The 19,161-nt window shown below is 37.2% G+C and overlaps 2 protein-coding genes across 2 annotated transcripts in view; both read left to right on the plus strand.

Moving 5' to 3' along the window:
- Window positions 1-11,715, plus strand: part of dcst2 (DC-STAMP domain containing 2) — a 33,208-nt gene extending 21,493 nt beyond the window's left edge. The window contains exons 4-16 of the mRNA XM_052147300.1: window positions 324-425; window positions 573-767; window positions 1,336-1,401; window positions 1,657-1,870; window positions 5,004-5,161; window positions 6,479-6,643; window positions 7,464-7,631; window positions 8,346-8,446; window positions 8,664-8,794; window positions 9,996-10,120; window positions 10,304-10,397; window positions 10,850-10,987; window positions 11,073-11,715. Of these exons, the coding sequence (XP_052003260.1) occupies window positions 324-425; window positions 573-767; window positions 1,336-1,401; window positions 1,657-1,870; window positions 5,004-5,161; window positions 6,479-6,643; window positions 7,464-7,631; window positions 8,346-8,446; window positions 8,664-8,794; window positions 9,996-10,120; window positions 10,304-10,397; window positions 10,850-10,987; window positions 11,073-11,127 (1,712 nt within the window). The 3' untranslated portion in view covers window positions 11,128-11,715. The remainder of the gene's footprint in view (window positions 1-323; window positions 426-572; window positions 768-1,335; window positions 1,402-1,656; window positions 1,871-5,003; window positions 5,162-6,478; window positions 6,644-7,463; window positions 7,632-8,345; window positions 8,447-8,663; window positions 8,795-9,995; window positions 10,121-10,303; window positions 10,398-10,849; window positions 10,988-11,072) is intronic.
- A 186-nt stretch (window positions 11,716-11,901) lies between these two features.
- LOC127658165 (protein S100-A13-like) lies at window positions 11,902-14,441 on the plus strand. Its single transcript, XM_052147299.1, has 3 exons — window positions 11,902-12,037; window positions 12,904-13,035; window positions 13,579-14,441. The coding sequence occupies exons 1-3, from the start codon at window positions 12,026-12,028 to the stop codon at window positions 13,750-13,752; spliced, it is 318 nt and encodes a 105-aa protein (XP_052003259.1). The 5' UTR covers window positions 11,902-12,025; the 3' UTR covers window positions 13,753-14,441.
- The last annotated feature ends 4,720 nt before the right edge of the window (window positions 14,442-19,161 follow it).

Below are 19,161 nucleotides of genomic sequence, written 5' to 3' on the forward strand. Positions count from 1 at the left end.
AGAAGAACCTCAGAATTAAATTGCACTTGACACAGCCCATTAGAGCTTTGCATGAAATTTCAGCAAACCCACTTGTGCCTAGAGCTTGCATGAAAATACCAAAATTTCATGGCCATGCCCATTGACTTTGTGCATACAATTTAGCACTAGTGCTCTTAAAAGAGGGCCCTAAATGGCTTAAGATCTAGAAAAGTACAAGTTGATCTTAACTGAAATTGACATGGCTACTTAACATATAAGGTGGGATTTCTAGACTTAAAGTATAACATGTTGCATACATTTCTGTTCTAATGATTTGAAAACTGAAAACTTTTTATGTTTAGCTGCCCTGACAAAGATTAAAGAGATGGCGAGGAATGCTTACTCAATGGCAGGCCGAGCACAAAACTTCATCACAGCTCTGACAGAACCTGTACAGCATATTGGTGAGTTAGCCGGTCAGCCAAGTATCCGGCAATGACGTCACACCGGGCAAACCACACTGTGGCCTTTCATTTATGTACTGATTTGAGGTTTAAGGTTTAGCCATTTTTGGAGTCTTGAACTAACCCCTTTCTATGTCTACTTTTCAGCTCGTACTCTGAGAAATGTACTACACTTCTTGGTCAATATTGGTGACATGTGTAATGACAAGCTGGGCATGCCATATCAAAAATGCACCGGACTGTTTGATGAGGCCAGGGAAGACTGCATTGAGCTGCTCTCTGTCTTCTCTTTCCTCTGCCACCTCCTGAAAGAATTCAGGCCTCTCTGTGGGCTTGCACGTGGTTAGTTTCTCTGGCAGATGATCAGTCCCTTGAGGGCCCTGTTATTACACTCCTTACAGGAAGTCTCATGGCCATGGTGTACTGATTCTTTCTGACATTTACTGTATTCTGTTTATTTTTTTGTCACGGTCATTTGGTTTTATTAGATTTGGTACGATATGATTTCTAACTCTGCCTTCCTATTTTTGTACCATTAACCCTATTTTGGCAATGACTATCGCAAAGTTTATACACAATATATGATCTTTTGGGAGCAGTTTGTTACAATTAAGTACCCTAAATCTTAGAGTATTTGTGCTTCAAAACAGGGCTGTGTTATAGCTGCCACTGACGTGCCTTCAAATCCAAACATGTCCTCAGGCTATAGAATCAGCTTCAATCTGAGTATAGCCCTCTAGATCATAGTTCTAGAGGGCTCTTTAGTGCAATGCACCTCTAAATAATGAACTTATGAAGCTGCTTATCCTGTTAAAGTGATGTTGCTACATTGATAAAAAATATTTTAAAGTGTACCAAATATACAGATGTTTTTAAATTAATAACTTTTTTGATGAACTTTTTCCAACAGTGGGACAGCTGTTCTGCATCCTACCTTCATATATTGCTGACCACATGAAGACTGCTTTGGCTTTTCGTAAGTACAGCTGTTCTTAGCTTGGTAGTATTCTACACAGTACTGAGTGCTGTACTAACATGGAGTGACTCATACATCTCCAACACACTATTTAAAGTATATAGTAGTTCACACCAAAATGAAAAATCTCACCCTCATGTCATTCCAAAGCTGTGTGAATTTCTCTCTTTCTTGGAACACAAAGTGAGTTATCTATAGTAGAATCTGATACATTGTTGATGTTACTAACCTTTGTGTACCTTTTGTTACCCCTAGCAACTATTGCGGCATTCGATCGAATTAAGAAAGAGTTTGAATTCAACATTTCCACCTCCTTCCACTTTAACCTGCAGCTGAACAACAGTCAGTCCATGCAGGAGGCTGCTCAGAATATCATGGAAGAGGTATCCGAGGAGCTGGGCCTCCTCTGGGAGCTCAGGGTCCTATTGGCATACATGGGTTTCTTTCTTCTTCTCTTCATGTATCTTCAGTATGTACCTATAAATGTCACATGAACAACCTGCCATACTAAAGACACAAATTTTGGCATATTTATATATATATACAGTACACATATATATACAGGGTTGGGGAGTAACTGAATACATGTAATGGGATTATGTATTTAAAATACAAAATATAAGTAACTATTCCACTACAGATACAATTTAAATAATTGGTAATTAGAATACAGTTACATTCAAAAAGTATTTTGATTACTGAAGAGATTACGCTAAGCTAAAATGCTATTTCTAGCCATTTTACATGCACATGTTACCAGGTTTATATCAAGAAAATTCACATTTGATCATAATAAATTTTTTCTAGTAGGTCCTTTGATATTAGGGCAAAAATCTTATTCTTGATAATAATATTTGTATTGTTTTCCTGTAACAATATCTAAAAATCCTTAAAACAAGATACATTTATCTTGTTTTAGAAACAACATTACATAAGATATTTAGGTTTTTCAGATAATTAATTTTTTTGTCTTACTGTACTGGCAGAATTTTTTTATAATCAAAACAAATGGACAAAATCTACTAGTCCTGAAAAAGTAATCCAAAGTATTTAGAATATGTTACTGTCACGATTCACTGTTGTCTGCCCTGTGTTTCTCCCTTGTCATCTGTCCCAGACTACACTTCCCATAATTCCCTACCCTCATCACTGCCAACAGCACTTCATTGTTCTCACCTGTGTGCCATTTAATCATTATCCTTTGTGTATTTAAACCGTATTATTTTATCATTGGTGGTCAGTTGTTAAATGTATGTTCTTGAATGTGTTTCTGCCCGTGCCCTTCGTGGATGGTTTCTCTTGTTTATATTTTGGTTTCCCATCGTGGATGTTTTATTTATTCCCTGTGTTTTGTTACACCGAGCTACCTGGTTTATCTTATGTTTTCTCATTAAAAGCTGCATTTAGATCCCACTCCTCGTCTGCCTCGTTACAGAACAACTGACCAATAATGGACCTAGCAGCTCGTCTAGCAGTCGTCAGAATTCTCCTCCTCAGGCAAGAGGACCGTCCAGTTGAGGATCACGTTCGTGAGTTTCTGGAGCTGGCAAATGTAGTGGACTACCCAGAATTTTCCTTGGTGGTGTTCTTCAGGATGAGTCTCAGTAGTTCACTAAAGGAGCTGTTGCCTCCAGCGACTCCTCGCTGGACGCTCCTCAATTTCGTGGAGGAGACTCTGCGAGTTAGCGGCTCGCCGTTCACTGTGGGTGTAGAGGAAGAGGGCTTTACCTCTCCTCCCACAGTGGTCAAACCCCAGCCTTCCATGGCTCATCCCTCCACGCCTCCCACGGCCAACGAGATGTAAATCTAGTCCGTCCCAGAGACAGCGTTGCCAGCCTCGTCCGTCCCAGAATCGGCGTGCTCAGCCTCGTCCGCCTGGAGAAGGAGAAGAGGAAAGGCTTCTGCTCTCCTGTCTCCGCATTCCATGGCTCGGTCCTCAGAACCTTCCATGGCTCCGCCTTCCACGTTCAGTGAACCAGAGCTCACGCATGCCACAGTCAGCGAGCCAGCGCCCGTTGCCTCGACAGTCCCCATAACCACGCTACCTGCTGGCCGAAGGAGAAAGAGAAGGAAGAGGGCACCTTCTCCCCAGTCTCTGCTAGTGCTGGCGACCACTGAGGTCATCCTCGAGCCTTCCAGGGCTCCGCCTCCCGAGCCTTCCACAGCTCTGCCCTCCATGGCTCTGCCTTCCACGGCTCCGCCCTCGGAGTTCTCCATGGCTGTGGTCCTATGGCCGCCTCCCGGGCCTCTTGACCCTCTTGTCCCATGATGACCTCCCGGGCCTCATAGCTCCCCTTGGGAGGCTATGTCACGATTCACTGGAAATTGGTACTTTTATTCACCAAAGTGGTATTCAACTGATCACAATGTATAGTCCGGACAATACTGATGTAAAAATCAGCACCATTACTATTTGAAAAAAGTAATTTATCAAATCTAGACAGGCCCCATTTCCAGCAGCCATCATTCCAACACCTTATCCTTGAGTAATCATGATAAATTGCTAATTTGGTACTAGAATATCACTTGCTATTATATCAAGCACTATTTAAAACTATTTGGTTCATTAAAAGAAGCTTAACATTTTCTTTGTTTTTGACAAAGTACAATACTGTTGTCACAGTATGCAGTAGACTGGCATGTCTTAAGGTCAATATTAGGTCACAAGTGGCAAAAAAGACAACTTTCTCTAGAAACTCATCAGTCAATCATTGTTTTGAGGAATGAAAGCTATACAGTTATTGAAATTGCCAAAAAACTGAAGATTTCATACAAAGGTGTACACCACAGTCTTCAAAGACAAAGGACAACTGGCTCTAACAAGGACAGAAAGCGATATGAATTACAGAGTCTCTAGTTTGAGAATAGATGCCTCACATGTCCTCAGCTGACAGCTTCATTGAATTCTACTCGCTCAACACCAGTTTCATGTACAGCAGTAAAGAGAAGACTCAGGGGTGCAGGCCTTATGGGAAGAATTGCAAAGAAAGACACTTTTGAAACCGAAAAACAAAAAGAAAATGTTAGAGTGGGCAAAGAAACACAGACATTGGAAAACAGATAATTGGAAAAGAGTGTTTTGGTTTTTAACCCCATTGACCATTGAGGGATCAGCTAGACTGTAAGGTGCGTGAGAAGTTCCCGCCACAGCCACATCTATGGTAAGTGCTACAAGAAGCGTGGGGTGAAATGTCACCTGAGTATCTGGACAAACTGGCAGCTCGAATGCCAAGGATCTGCAAAGCTGTGATTGCTGCACGTGGAGGATTTTTTTGTTGAGAATCCTTTGAAGTAGTTTAATAGTAATTTTTCACATTATGAATGTCCTGTCTATACATTGTGATCAGTTGAATGCCACTTTGGTGAATAAAAGTACCAATTTCTTTCCATAAGAGCAAAATCTGTGCATTATTCCAAACTTTTGCCAGCCAGTGTATACAATATATGCAGTACATAAGCAATAAAAAAGGTACATAATTAAAATCATGTTTATGTCTGTTAACTGAATTAGGGTTGAGTAACTGATATTAAGATAAATACTTTGCATTTTTGGGGATAATGCTATATTAAGTCTAAATTACATGTGCTTCTTTGTGTCTTAGGGCCGTTCTGTACAAAAATCGATACCTTCATAAGGATGAATTTGAGAACATCTACATAACAGACCAGTTTATTGAGTTGGACAGGAAGCTCTCTAGACAGGGCAAAGCAGCAGTACTTCCACTCAGCTACAGAGAAACTCTCAACTACATCAGGCCTTGTGAGTTTGTGTTCTATTACTGTGTTAGTAGACAGATGATCTTGGGTGCAAGGGGCAAAGAGGAAGGAAGAAATTAAGAAATGTTTATAGACATATAGATAAGTGAAATAGTGCTAAATGGTCCTAAAGGCTTGAAAAATGTGGAGGAGGACCCTGACCTGATAGGGAAGAGATTAACAAGGAGGGATGTGGAAAAGTGTACCAGGTCAAGCTCATCAACAAGCAACAGAGAACATGTTAAGAGGTCAAACTGTGCAGCAAACTGCTTAAAACAGTGGTTCTCAACTCCAAAAATGGGTCTGTTGTGATAAGCTCATGGACAGCAGTGAAGAAATAATGCTTAATGCAAATATAAAATTGCAACAAACCATATAAGTGCATGTGTACATTTATATTTTCTAATGTGAAATGCTTTGCGTCCAATCAAACTCATTATTTTGGTGCAAATTCATCTGTCACATGGACATGCCCTCATCCATGAACAAAAAAATTTAATAGTTAAAGATAAAATGACACAAACGAAAGTAAATGTGGATGGACTTGCAACCAAATAAGCATGGTTTAGGCAATAAATATGACATGGGGAATATGTATTAATAGAAAACTTATGCCAACCAATCACATGCACTTCTCTCATCTCCTTTAAAACCGTCATATTCAAAACATCATGATCACAGGTTAAAATTAGGAAATATATCAGAAATGTGCATTCTGAACCCAGGAGATTAGCTTTTTTTGGTCATACACAACAGGGCTATTAACACTACTATCATAGTTAGGTTTAGGTCTGGGTAAAATGTTACACTTCATTGTTAGGCTTACCATTGCTTCGACACACATTTACAGTAGTTTAACAAGTAACAAACATAAAATCTGGTTCTTCAAGTACAGGTGGAAAGCGTGTTGGTGTATAAGTTGTATGTTCTCGTACTAACGAAGTTGTATGATTTCTCACAAATTCTCATGAGATCGGGTTGGCTTACCACAATGTGTTATATGCAGTGAATAGCATGACACCTTTTAAATGAAAGAGAAATGTGGTATTTAAAGATTTTTGCTTATTTATACAGTTCATATGTGATTTTAATGATATTTGTTTTTTTTTTACTTAAGTAACATAAACCACTTTTGGTAGCGTGTCAGGTGACCATTAAAAAATCTGGGTACCACTGCACTAGAACTCTAGTTTCTCAATGAAACTGTAAAATTCAACTCAACCAGGTCTAGAAATTACGATTTAAATAAACAGAGATACGCACAGCTGGGTAAGTTCTAGAATGACTCTAATAATTACTCTGCATTTCATGTCTTCTTCAGGCTCTCTTTATCTGACTGTGAGAGAGAGACGGGCTGTGGTTGGTCAGGTGTTTTCCTTGTTCAGGTACATGGCCATGAGTGGCATATTGATAGTTTTGGACCTCATGGTGTTTTGGGTGTTTGATCTGGTACACCACCAGGCCCAGGGAGAGATTGTGACTCGAGGTAGGAGTGATGAGAATCATTGCATGATTTCAGAAAGGATATTGTCAAAAACGTAACAATTTTTTTTAGATTAAAGGAAAAGTTCACAAAAAATGAAAATTCTCCCATCGTGTACTCAATTTTCTCACTCATGACATCCCAGATGTGTATGACTTGTATTTCTTCTGCTGAACACACACAAAGATTTTTAGAAGAATATCTCAGCTCTGTTCGTCCATTTAATGCACGTGAACGGTGGCCAGAACTTTGAAGCTCCATAAAGCACATAAAGGCTGCATAAAAGTAATCCACAAGACTCCAGTGGTTAAATCCATATCTACTGAAGCGATATGACTGGTGTGGGTGAGAAACAGATCAATATTTAAGTCTTTTTTTACTATAAATTATCTCTGCATAGTAGGAGGCGACATGCATGAAGTTGAATCCCCCAAAACATAAGTGGAATGTGGAGGTGAGAGTGAACGTGAAGATTTATAGTAAAAAGGACTTAAATATTGATCAGTTTCTCACCCACACCTATCACATCTGTTCTGAAGACACAGATTTAACCATTGGAGTCATACATATTACTTTTATGCTCCCTTTGTGCTTTTTTGAGCTTCAAAGTTCTTGCTACAATTCACTTACATTGAATGGACCAATAGGACCAATCCAGTATGTCTCGAGGGTGAGTAAATGATGCGAGAATTTTCATTTTCTGGTGAAGTATTCATTTAATTAAAAAAAACTAATATATATATATATATATATAGCCTATTTTTATCCTTCAAGAACATTGCCAGTTTTTAGTATTTTACAGTGGTCTTTTGTCACTTTACAGCTCCTATAGTGGTTGCAGTACAAGTGAATGGATCTGGTTATGCCTCAGATATCTTTAGGGACATTGCAGCCTCATTTGACGTCTTACAGAAAGGAAATATCACTGTTCTCAGCCAGAAATGTCTCATGAAGCCCTTGGAGCCGGACTACATGAGATACCTGCTCATAGGTACGACTGCAGTTAAACATTCAATTCAATTCAATTCAATTCAATTTTATTTGTATAGCGCCTTTCACAACACACATCGTTTCAAAGCAGCTTTACAGAATATCAACATTAACAGACGATAAAACTGTAATGTCTATAAAGTCGATTAATCATCATTGTGTAATTTAGATAAAAAACGATTTTTAATAGTGTTTAAAAATAATTAAATGATAATTGTATTAATAACCCCAGTGAGAAAGCTGTAGGCGAACATGTTGTCTTTTGTTATGTAGTAGCATCTTGTGGTCAAGGTAGGAAAATGCATTTTCAACATGTAGGCTAACTGTTGTCAATGAGTACTGTATATTAGTTGTCTTTAAATAAAAACTTCACTACTTAGTTATTTGATCACCACATAGTGAACTAAGAGTTACTTATTAAAAAATTATTTTAATAATAAGTTGAATAATGCAGCATATACTGTGATCTAATTCAATTTTACCATATTTGAATGTACAATACTTTGATTTGAAGTGCCATCATGATTGCAGTGAAACATAAGCAGAGTTCTCCTAAGTCTCTTTATCTCACAGGCTCGGCTTTTTTTAACTGCACCTTTTATGATGGTCTGATACATTAGTCATTACAACTTAATGATTGTAAAAACAAAAGACACATTTACAAATGTAACTTTTATTTGGTTATACCTGACCTTTGTCTCTTCTCCTAACAAAGGTTTTCTTTATGGTTTCACCCTGTTTATTGTGATTGCTGGTGGCTATGTTAAACGTTTACAGAGGTTTGTGTGTGCCAGATACCATCCGCAAAGAGAGAAAGTAAGAAAACATACAACAAATACATTAGTTGCAATTTCCTGCAGCTTATTATAAACATATATAAAGAATGATGTCTTTCTGGAGGAGAAACCCAGTGTCTATGTCTTCAGATTTGTCTTGTATACATGTTTGACAGTGTTAGAACTATTTCACTTTTTTTTTCACCTGGGAGAGTGTCAAAGTGTGATATGTAAGATAATCTAAAACTGTGCTGCAGGAAAGGATCCGGTACCTCCACAGGCATATTCTCTTTCAGCGTGGGTCTCTAGGAAAAGCCCTACTGAGGGCTGTTGCACGGAACAGGGTGGACCAGCAAAATGATGGCATAATACAAAAATTGGCCAAATTGTGAGTCTGACCCACTATAAAAAGTGTAAAATCTCAATAGCTCAATTGGTAGAGCATGATGCTAGCATCACCAAGGTCGTGGTTTTGATTCCCAGGTAACACATGTGATAACATGTATACATTAGATGCACTGTAAGTTGCTCTGGATAAAAATGTCTGCCAAATGCACATATTGTATGTTTGCAAATCTCCTCATAAACGAGATTTGGCAGTTTTGAACTTCGATTTTGGTAAGCTACATTTGGAATGAAGTTAACAGGACAATATGCGAGTGGGACTGTCAGCATGACCACTGGGTAATATTTTAAGATCAACACTTTAATTTAATTAACCTTTTGATAGGATTGCAGGGCTTTCCCCCAGTTGTTTCTCAGTGTATTTTGATCTAACACATTTAACCTTTTTTAGCCTAATCCTTAAAAGCACTTATCTTCCAAAACACTGAAGGCTATTCTCTTAAAAGGAATGACTTGGAAGACCTCTTGTGGTTAGTTCTTTTTCCAGCTTTCCAGAAGACAAATCTAAGTCTCAGAAGGCAGTTGTAACAGTTATTTTAATTGTTACAGTTTTAAGTAGTTACATGAAAGTTTTTGTTGAGGAAAACAAACCCTAATAAATCAGATATGCTATTTAATATATATATATATATATATATATATATATATATATATATATATATATATATATATATATATATATATATAATATATAATGCAGTATTGGAGATGCTGTAAGAACTCCCTCATTAGGGCATCCAGTTTCCTTTTGCACGCTTAGGCAGGCAGCATCTGAGGAGCATCTCTTCTCAGCTCCTTTTTATCATTCTTCACTTCTTTTAAGATACATTTGTCAAATGTCCCAGATGATTCATATCCTTGGTTTATAATTTTAATTGTATCAATCTCACACTTTAACTACAACTGTTAACTGTTTGTTTCTAACAGCATACGGTCAATAAGTTAAGCACATTGTTATATCCACACGTAACCTAGTCTAATGCATACACACAAGCTTTATATTGCAATTCATTTTCTTGTATTTTTCCAAAGCTTAGCTATAGTTAAACAAAATAATAACATTTAATGGCACCTCCTATAACAGTGCATGTGCATGACAGTACTTTCTTCATTTAAATTAAGGTTTGACTGAAAAGTCATGTTGAAAAATTCAATAAAAACACAAAGCCCTTACCTTTATGCAGCCTGCCAGGCATCATAGCCAGATTCCTGTATGTCAGTCAAGATTTGTGCATGGCCTGTGGGAAAGTGTTGAAGAAGAGTGATGGTGATGATGATATGCATGCCTGCCCCACTCCTCACTGCACTGGTCAGTTTTTTCACTCTGTGAATTAAAAAGATTTTGCTATGGGATCAGAAAACATTTTAGCTGACTTAATTTGACATTAATGAAAAAGGGTTTCAAATAATCTTTGAACATATTTGATTCATATTAAAACTTTCAGCAAAAAGATAGACCAACCTACTCAGCTGCAATCATTTTACCTCACAGGCTGCTACTGTTCGCTCTGCTTCAGACTGATGGGGAACATCTGTGCCATCTGTATGAGGCCACTCATGTTCCTGGAGGACTCAGACCAAGAGCTGTATGTCATATTACACAACGATGATATTTATCAAGGAATATTCAATGAATAAATTCGAGAGGCAAGCCCTATCAACGGCATACTGTATGTTGTAGCATTGTTATATGATTGCCTATAAACTTGCATCGTCATTGCTATCAAAATTTTGAATACAGTACTTTTTAATCAGTTTTGCATGTTGAGGAATGAGTCAATATTAATTTATTTGGCCACTGACACGTAACCTAGTCTAATGCATGCACACAAGCTTTATATTGCAATTCATTTTCTTGTATATTTCCATTTAATGGCACCTCTTATAACACATTGTTCCTCTAGAGCAGAGTGAATCATTTCCGAAACTTCATTATAATGACCAAAGAAGAGCGAAACAAGATTGAGATATTTATTTATAAAATTTTAAAGGGTGTTCCATACATTTAGGCCTACATTTGTGAATTTGTGAGTTCCAGAGATTCCAGCGATAATGAGCCAGTCAATTTATGGGACGCCATATCATCACCACAGATCAGCCGGAGCAAACCCCAAAGCCAAGAGGAGGAAGACTCTAATGATAATGAAGACACATGCAGTAGGGACCATGAGCTCAGGTACAAATTAATAAGTCACCTTCTAACAGTCACACATATGCAGATGGCAAATGATCAGTCATAACTTTGTTGTTGTGTGTTACAGTACACCCAATCAGGACCATTCCATCTGGATCGATGAGCAATCCAGTCATTTTTAATGACAGCATATAAGGCCAATGCACATAATACTGCATTTGCATTAGCAGGATTTAGAGAACTTTTTCTGCAGTATTAAATACATGTCAAGTTAAAGTTATACCAGGAACTGTTGTTGTTGTTGTTGTTGTTGTTGTTGATGATGATGTGTGTGTGTCCTGGTATTCCCTATGTTGTGGGGACATTTAACCTGACATTTTTTATATTGTGGGGACAATCAGTCAGTCCCCATGAGGAATATAAATAGAATATAACAGCTTATAAATCATACGAAATTGTGCTTTTTGAAAATTTAAAAATGCAGAATGTTTTCTGTGAGGGTTAGGTTTAGGGGTAGGGGATAGAATATAAAGTTTGTACAGTATAAAAACCATTATGTCCTCATAAAATATAAAAACCCAACGTGTGTGTGTGTGTGTGTGTGTGTGTGTGTGTGTGTGTGTGTGTGTGTTGCTGTTTTACCCTGTGAGACATATAATGTATAACCAGCAAAGTGCAAAACATTTTTTTTTTTACAAATGTTACAAACGTTTCTCATCACATCAATCAGAATGTGGTTTGTCTGGTTGCATTCTCAGTTGGAGGAATGTCTGGTATGAGTCGCCACAATGCATTTGGTTAACAGTGAACAAATGTCTATGTACTTTAATTTGACAATTTTCTCTGCATTTTAAAATAAACGCAGAAATACCAATCAGCCACAGTCTGTCTTGCAAACTAGCATCTATTCCGAACAAAAACATTATACAATCCAAACTCACAGCACTGCTGTGCACAACGTGGACATTATTCGTGTGCGTGTGTAGTTTGGGCGGGTCGGAGGCGCGAGGAACAGCATTGCTGGGCAGGTGAGGAAATACCATCACGTCACCTGCTTTCCGCACATGTGAAACGAGCAAAATGGCACAACAGGTAAGATTTGTTTTTGTTGTATTAAAAAAAGTTATCAGCTCATTCACTTACGAGCACCCTGCAGTTGTTCGCGCTGCACTTGTCATTTTAGTTGTAGCAATTACCAGGTATAGGTGATCTCTGTAGGCCTATATAAACTGCTTTTGCTTTTCATTTAGCTTTTCAGGCTATGTCAAAAGCAGAAAATTAAATTGAGCTTTCTTTTCTAGCCGTCTTTATTTTTTTCACACGTAGCCTATATTTTTAATTTGGTAGTGTACCAATTTTGGTGCGCCTGTGGATATATTTCGAAGGCACAATATTTGAAACTATATTAAAAGCATTTTAATTATTGTCTCAGTTAAAAAGACTCAGAAACCAAATAATTTTACTTTTTAAATGTTGTATTTTTTTCTTGTCTTTTATTGGCCAACGTCCATTAAGCAAATAGATTCAGTCGCGTTAAACTGGTACAGGAATGTACTGTTATAATGGAGGTAGTAACAGGTCTCTACAGCTCCTGTTATACAGCAAACCAAGGATTACAATTGACACACTGGATTTTAAGCTTTATAGCTTAGTATGTGGTTATAATGGGAAATAAATAGTTTTAACTTAGTGTTGATACATTAAATCAAAACTATTACAGACTCTGGTAGTAAATATATCTGCATTTTAAAAATTGAGTGTGTTTCAGTGTGATTCATGACTAGTGTTAATACTGAAACAGCATTTCTTTTAAGTGTTTTGAAGTGCTCAGATAGGCCTAAAGGGTGATAGAACCACACATTTTGTATTACTTCCTGACTATGAGTGGGATATTCCTTTTTTTTAGCTGTATGACATTTTGTGCTTTGTGTGAGTCTGAAACTGCTCCCTCTCTGTAGTACACAGAGCTAGAACTTGCCCTTCACACCCTGGTCACAAACTTCCACTCGGCATCAGTGACTGATGCTGAAACTCTCACAGTCCAGGAATTCCAGAGCATGCTGTCTAAAGAGCTGCCCAACATGGTGAAGGTAAGTCAGAGCCTACAATCAAATTATCACACCACTGATTCCTCTCTAAGTTCAAATGTTATTATATAATGTATCAGAGGCCAGATGCTATTGCTGGTGTTGTATCTGATAATGACTGGATTATGACTACACCACTTCACTAAAATGAAGTAGGCCTATCTTAAACCTTGTATTTCTTCACCAATAAAGTGTATAATACATAAGCGAAAGCCACTTTGTATGCTTAATCAACGACCCTTTATATTGTCATAGTCTGAAACAAAGCAAAATTACACTCAGAGCAGCCAAGAAGTGCAAAATTATTTTCTTGAATGGGATTTAGAGCTGATGATACCATAATTGTACATATTATCTATTCAAAATAAAATAAAAAAAGGTAAGACATTAGTTGCTTACTCATTACTTTAGCAAGTGTTTGATATGCATTATGATTAAAGCAGTGTGAATAGCTTTCATTCGCTGAAAGAAAGCATTTAGTTAGCTAAGCACACAACGATCATGATAATATTTGACAGGTTTTACACAACTTGTGTTGTTTTCCAGACAGCAGGGGACCAGGAAGGGCTAAACAAACTCCTGAAGGACATGGGCGTGGAAGAGGGGGAAGGAGTCACATTCAAGGATTTTTGGCAGTTGGTGGATTCTCTGGCCAATACTCAGTGTGGGCTGCAGAGCAAAGAGAATCAGGTCAAATGTATGAAATGTATTCTGCTCTGAGACCGGCTCAGACCAGTGATCATTATGGCCCTGAGCAAACAACACCACTCAACATTGCCTATGTGTCCACCACATCCAACCCATCACTCCTTTTTTCATCACCCTCTGCAATATTGTATTGTACATGCCACTCTTCTGGTCTTGGGTAAATTCACTGAGGTCTTATAATTGTTAAGTGTTGTTATGGAGATCAAGTAAATACCGACAAGACAGGTAATCTCTGCCATCATTGTAACCTCAGCCACACCTACATGACCTGATAATGTACCATTCAATGGCTTATTTATTTCCTTATTTGTTTTGGTGCTGCAGGTTTTTGTATTAATGTGTCACTTTCGACCTGCCCAATATTTCTTTTTCTTTATTTACATAAGAATAAAATAGGAGAATACTTGTTTGAATATATGTTTGATGTGACAACTGTGATCATTCTGTTGGTTGACAATTGTGGGCCACATATTTGTTTTTAGAAAAGAGATCATGTGAGTAAAATATTGTAGAGGGAAAAAGAGATGTGTACTCTATTTGGCTTTATGTTAATGCAATGTGTTGACAATACTAAATATGTGCCTGAGGTTTTATCAGTCGGATTGATCTGTCTGATGATAGCTCTAATTAAAATACTCACCTAAATTAGATAGTCTTTACTGAACAGAAAATGGTAATAAATAAAAGTTGTATTGCTTAACCTCAGACAAACTAAGTCAGCTCTTTTTTGCACTTTCACTTTTCTATGTTTCACTTTGCACCTGCTCAGGGTCAACCTCACTGAGATAATGGTGGTTTATTTAATTGAAAGCAGTGCTATGAACCATTTTTTGCTTTCATATGCTTGTTCGTTTTTTTCTTCCTCCATTTTATGCACATGGTGCATTACATCTGCTTTCCCTGTACACATTACAAAACCGATGGCCATCTAAATGAACCCAAATTTCAGACACACTTACAGTAAGTTCTATGTTCTACAATGTTTAGGATTAAACATTTTTATCTCCAGTAGCAGCTGCAGGTACTAAAATAAGTTTGTTTTCCTTAAGAGTAACCCCTGTACGTTTCCTCATCAATACAAGTTACACTAGACAGACCCATCTATAAAATCCCCCACTGCAATTCACCTACCCTTAACAGGACATAAATCAACCAAGTTCTGCCCTGTGCACAAAAATGACCAAGCCTTCAATGATTTACTATTTCGCTGGGCAGATCATACCGTTTTGTTAAAATAAAGCAGTAATATTGTAGGAACCATGTGTTTTGGTTTAAAATAAAGCATGGAACTGAAAATGTTAGTGCCAACTTCTCATATCATATTTTTATATACAGTGTATATAAAATAAATCAGAGTGTGTTTACACTAAGTGCAAATAGCCCATCTTTTTGGCAGAGGATATTTACACTAACTCCGCCCACCACTGCTCAGACCAAACTGAAGTCAGTCACAACAGATTTATTTTGTGGTCAACTGCTGAACAAATGAAGGCAGGCAGATTTTACATTTTCACAATGGGGCAGAGACATTAAACTGGTTTGTGAATTAAGAGATTGGATAACTTAGTGACTATTTGCACTCCAATAGGTGGAAACACAGGATTTTACAACAAACTGCACCCCCATGTGGAGTTGTAGTAGTTCTGGGTGTAATGACAGTATGAGTTGGGGTGTGAGAATGTGTTGGTATGTGTTGTCACACATAATGGGTTTGATTCCCATTCCTTGACATACTTTTTCCCCATGTATCTACTCTTAATATTTCCTTTAATACTACTTATAGTAATGCATAAAAGAGATTCCTCGCAGTGATTTGGTCACAGTGAATGTCTGGGAGTTGAGAGAAGGATTTGATCCGGATAAAATTAACCATGGATTTACTGTAGTAATATTGTAGGAACCATGTGTTTTGGTTGAAAATATAGTTCTGCTATACTTAGCATGGCGTTACTACAGAAAGCTTTTGTTAAATAGTAGTTCATAGTAACCATGTTTAATTTTGTGGTTACTATGGTTTTACTAGAAAAATACCATGGTGATGGTTACTGTAGTAAAACTATGGTTAATTTTTGTAAACTAGGGGTAAGGGTTGGAGTAAGGTGACTGTGTGTCTCCAAATAAACACAATAAAAATGCTGCAGTGATGCCACTATACTGTATGCTAGTCTTTAAAGAGGGGTGTAAGAGTATATGCCACTAATTGCAAATAGACGCAAATCTAACGCAATTTACACTAAGTGCAAATTACACTTAGTGAAAATAGCATATCTCACTATTTGCAAATGACTTTATTTGGAAACAATGCAATCTCTCGAGCTATTCAAAAATATATTGCTACTTACAAAACCAGTTATAAGTAATATTTTTTTTTACAGACAATGTGTTGTAGCAGTGACTTGGAAAGTTGTTTTTGGAGAACAAATTCTCTGGAGAGGCAGAGTTTGCAATTAGCCATGCCATCCAAACTGGGCAGTAGCGCTCTGACCAGGCTGGGCAGCAAGATGAGAGACAGGACTGGCATAAGGCTGGTCAACAGGACTGGCAGCAGCACTGTAGGCAGAGCAGCAGGGGTTTAATGAAAAAGGACAGAACTTTGGGTCACACTGTGTGTAAACGGATGAGTGACAGGTATAAGAATGGGCACAGTTATCGGTTGTGTTAAATGTTGCAGGGGTGTAAGTGGCAGGGTAACAAGATGGAGGTTACACATGGATGTGGGTGGTGTTTGTGGGAGCAGGCAGCTGGGTTGCTTGGCATGAGGGACTGAGGGCACAGTGGCAAGACAGACATGGTTGTTAAGGTGACTTTGAGAGCTTTTTGTGTAGGGTCTAGGTGTTTACTTGTAAATGCTGTTCCATTAACATCTGTCCAGCCAGTACTTCTCAAATCCAATTTTGTAGCTGTTTGTGGTCCCAGATATTCTGGGTAGTTTGTCCCCAACCTGCATGGTACCAGTCATTCCTCATTGAAGTTCTCTCATTTTTCTTCTTCTTCTTTTTTCCTTTGAACTTGAGCCATTTCGTCCTGAATGTTTTGGTATATCTTTGGAGTAGCATGGCATTATTTGCTCTACACTTGCATTGATCCGAGAAAACAAAAAAACAAATGTACATACTTGGATTTACAAGTTAAAGAAGAAAAAACAAAACAGCAACAGTTCAATATAATATTCTTAACTCATGGAGTTAATTATTATACTTACTGTTCTGAGAACAAACATTTTATATTGTGTTAAGTGTGTTCTAAGTGTGATAAAAAAAATCTGTACAGTATACAATGGATACAGTTATTAACAGACCACACTCATAAAGAGAGAGACAGCTGTATTTAATCTTAAATTGCTATATGCTGTAAAAACTATTTAGCTCTATCTCCTTTCATAACATTAACACATCCTGATCTGTGAATTAATGCCCACACACAATATACTGTACTGATTTGTCTCCCCCCTTCAATGCTGACCACATTGTTTACCTTTCTTCACCTTGTGCTGTATTTCTTCATCTTATTTTATCTACACTTCTAACCTCTTTATTTCTTTGCATCAGACAACCTACATTTAAACATTGAATCAATGTCTTTATCTTATATCAACTCTTATTTGTCAGTATATTTTGTATAATGATCATATTTGTATTTATTTATTTATTCATTTATAATGATTATTTTATTTTCCTTTCTTTTTTCTTCCCCTAAAGCGAGAATCACAAGACCACATTACTATCTAGCTCTTTTGAACAGTTACAACAAGAAAAGGCTGGCTAGGGTAAGACACCTGGCTGAGAAACAGGCCTCAGGAGCACCACAAGTGGATTCATGATACCATGACAGGCAGGCGCCAGTGACAGAGCCACGACCAGATCATGCACCCATGGTGCCTTTCATTTTCTTTAATAACTTTTTCTTTAATTTAATTTGTCCCTAAATTTCAGGGCTTATATATATATATATATATATATATATATATATATATATATATATATATATATATATATATATAGCATAATAATATGCACAGGTCACAATATGGTCATAATCTCATACAGCACATACAGTAAATCTCCAAATCAGTCACAAATATTTTGTCAGACATATCTAGAGGCTGGAGAATATTTTATACTGTTTGCCTTTTATTTGTATTCTTCCTTTCTGTTTTTGATTTACCTTTGGCTTGTTTGTTTTGTCTTTGTGAATCAACAAGCAATGTTTGTGATCACTGTAGTGTTGCAATAAAAAAATCATGCTATTATTCCAAGAAATCTAAACTCATAACAAAATATTACAATAGAAAATATTCAGGACTTGTTAGAATATGCCCATATTTAATATATTTAGGTTTGATATCCTATTGTTGACATCCACAACTTAAAGGGTATGAAATCTAATGCATCTATTGTTCATTCTTCCTTCCTATGCACTTACAGTATCTATCTCTCCTGACCGCATACGAGATATCTCAACACTTAAATTTACTTTACATTTACGCCACCAAATTTGAACTTCACTGAATTTAAACATTGGTACTGAATGTACATTTTGATTCCAAATATAAAATGTTATCCTTTCATTCCAAATTATTTAAAGTTACTTTATAAAAATGAGTCATTCCTTTTATTAGAACATATCGCTTAGTAGTTTATTTTTGTCTGCAGGTTTCTTCATGCATCAATGCCCAAAAGGAGTTTGTAAGCATTTTTAATGATGCATGTTCTTACCTGACCTCTTCATTTACTTGGGTTTATTCTATGGTATACTCACATAACCTGTGGAAATAAATGGCTGTAAGACTGCACAAAATGAACAGACTAATTTCAGCCTAGCTTAAAGGGATAGTTCACCCAAAAATGAAAATGATCTCATCATTTACTCAAACTCATGCCATCCCAGATGTGTGGGAAAAAATGAAAATTATCTCATCATTTACTCAAACTCATGCCATCCCAGATGTGTGGGACTTTCTTTCATCTACTGAACACAATCGAAGATTTTTAGAGGTATTTCTCAGGTCTTTAGGTCCATACAATTTATGTAAATAGGTGCCAAAATTTTGCCAAAATCCACATATGGGCAAAATAAAATTTCTCCAGATGACTCTGGTCTTTAAATCCATGTCTTCTTAAGCAAGATGATAGATGTGTGTGAGAAACAGTTCAATATTTAAGTCCTTATATATTTATTCTTTTTTTTTTTTTTTTTTTACAATAAATGCTCCTCCCTGCTCAGTCAATCTCCACTTCAGTTTCACTTCCTCATTCTCCTTCTGTTTTGGTGATTCAGTCTTAATGCATATCACCCCCTACTGGGCAGAGAGGAGAATTAGTGGAATTAGGGGTTAGTGGGGGTTGTTCGCTGTCCTTTTCTGCATATCGCAGCACCGTTTTGTGGTCCGTTCTGCATAACGCTGCTCATTGCACATTCGCC

Source organism: Xyrauchen texanus, chromosome 17 (genome assembly GCF_025860055.1).
Source record: "Xyrauchen texanus isolate HMW12.3.18 chromosome 17, RBS_HiC_50CHRs, whole genome shotgun sequence".
NCBI classification, from domain to species: domain Eukaryota; kingdom Metazoa; phylum Chordata; class Actinopteri; order Cypriniformes; family Catostomidae; genus Xyrauchen; species Xyrauchen texanus.

What these genes read in the sequence shown, in the direction of transcription:
- LOC127658165 (XM_052147299.1), top strand. An exon ending in AGCTGCCCAACATGGTGAAG is followed by an intron (nt 13,036 to 13,578) that starts GTAAGTCAGAGC and finishes GTTGTTTTCCAG; the next exon opens with ACAGCAGGGGACCAGGAAGG.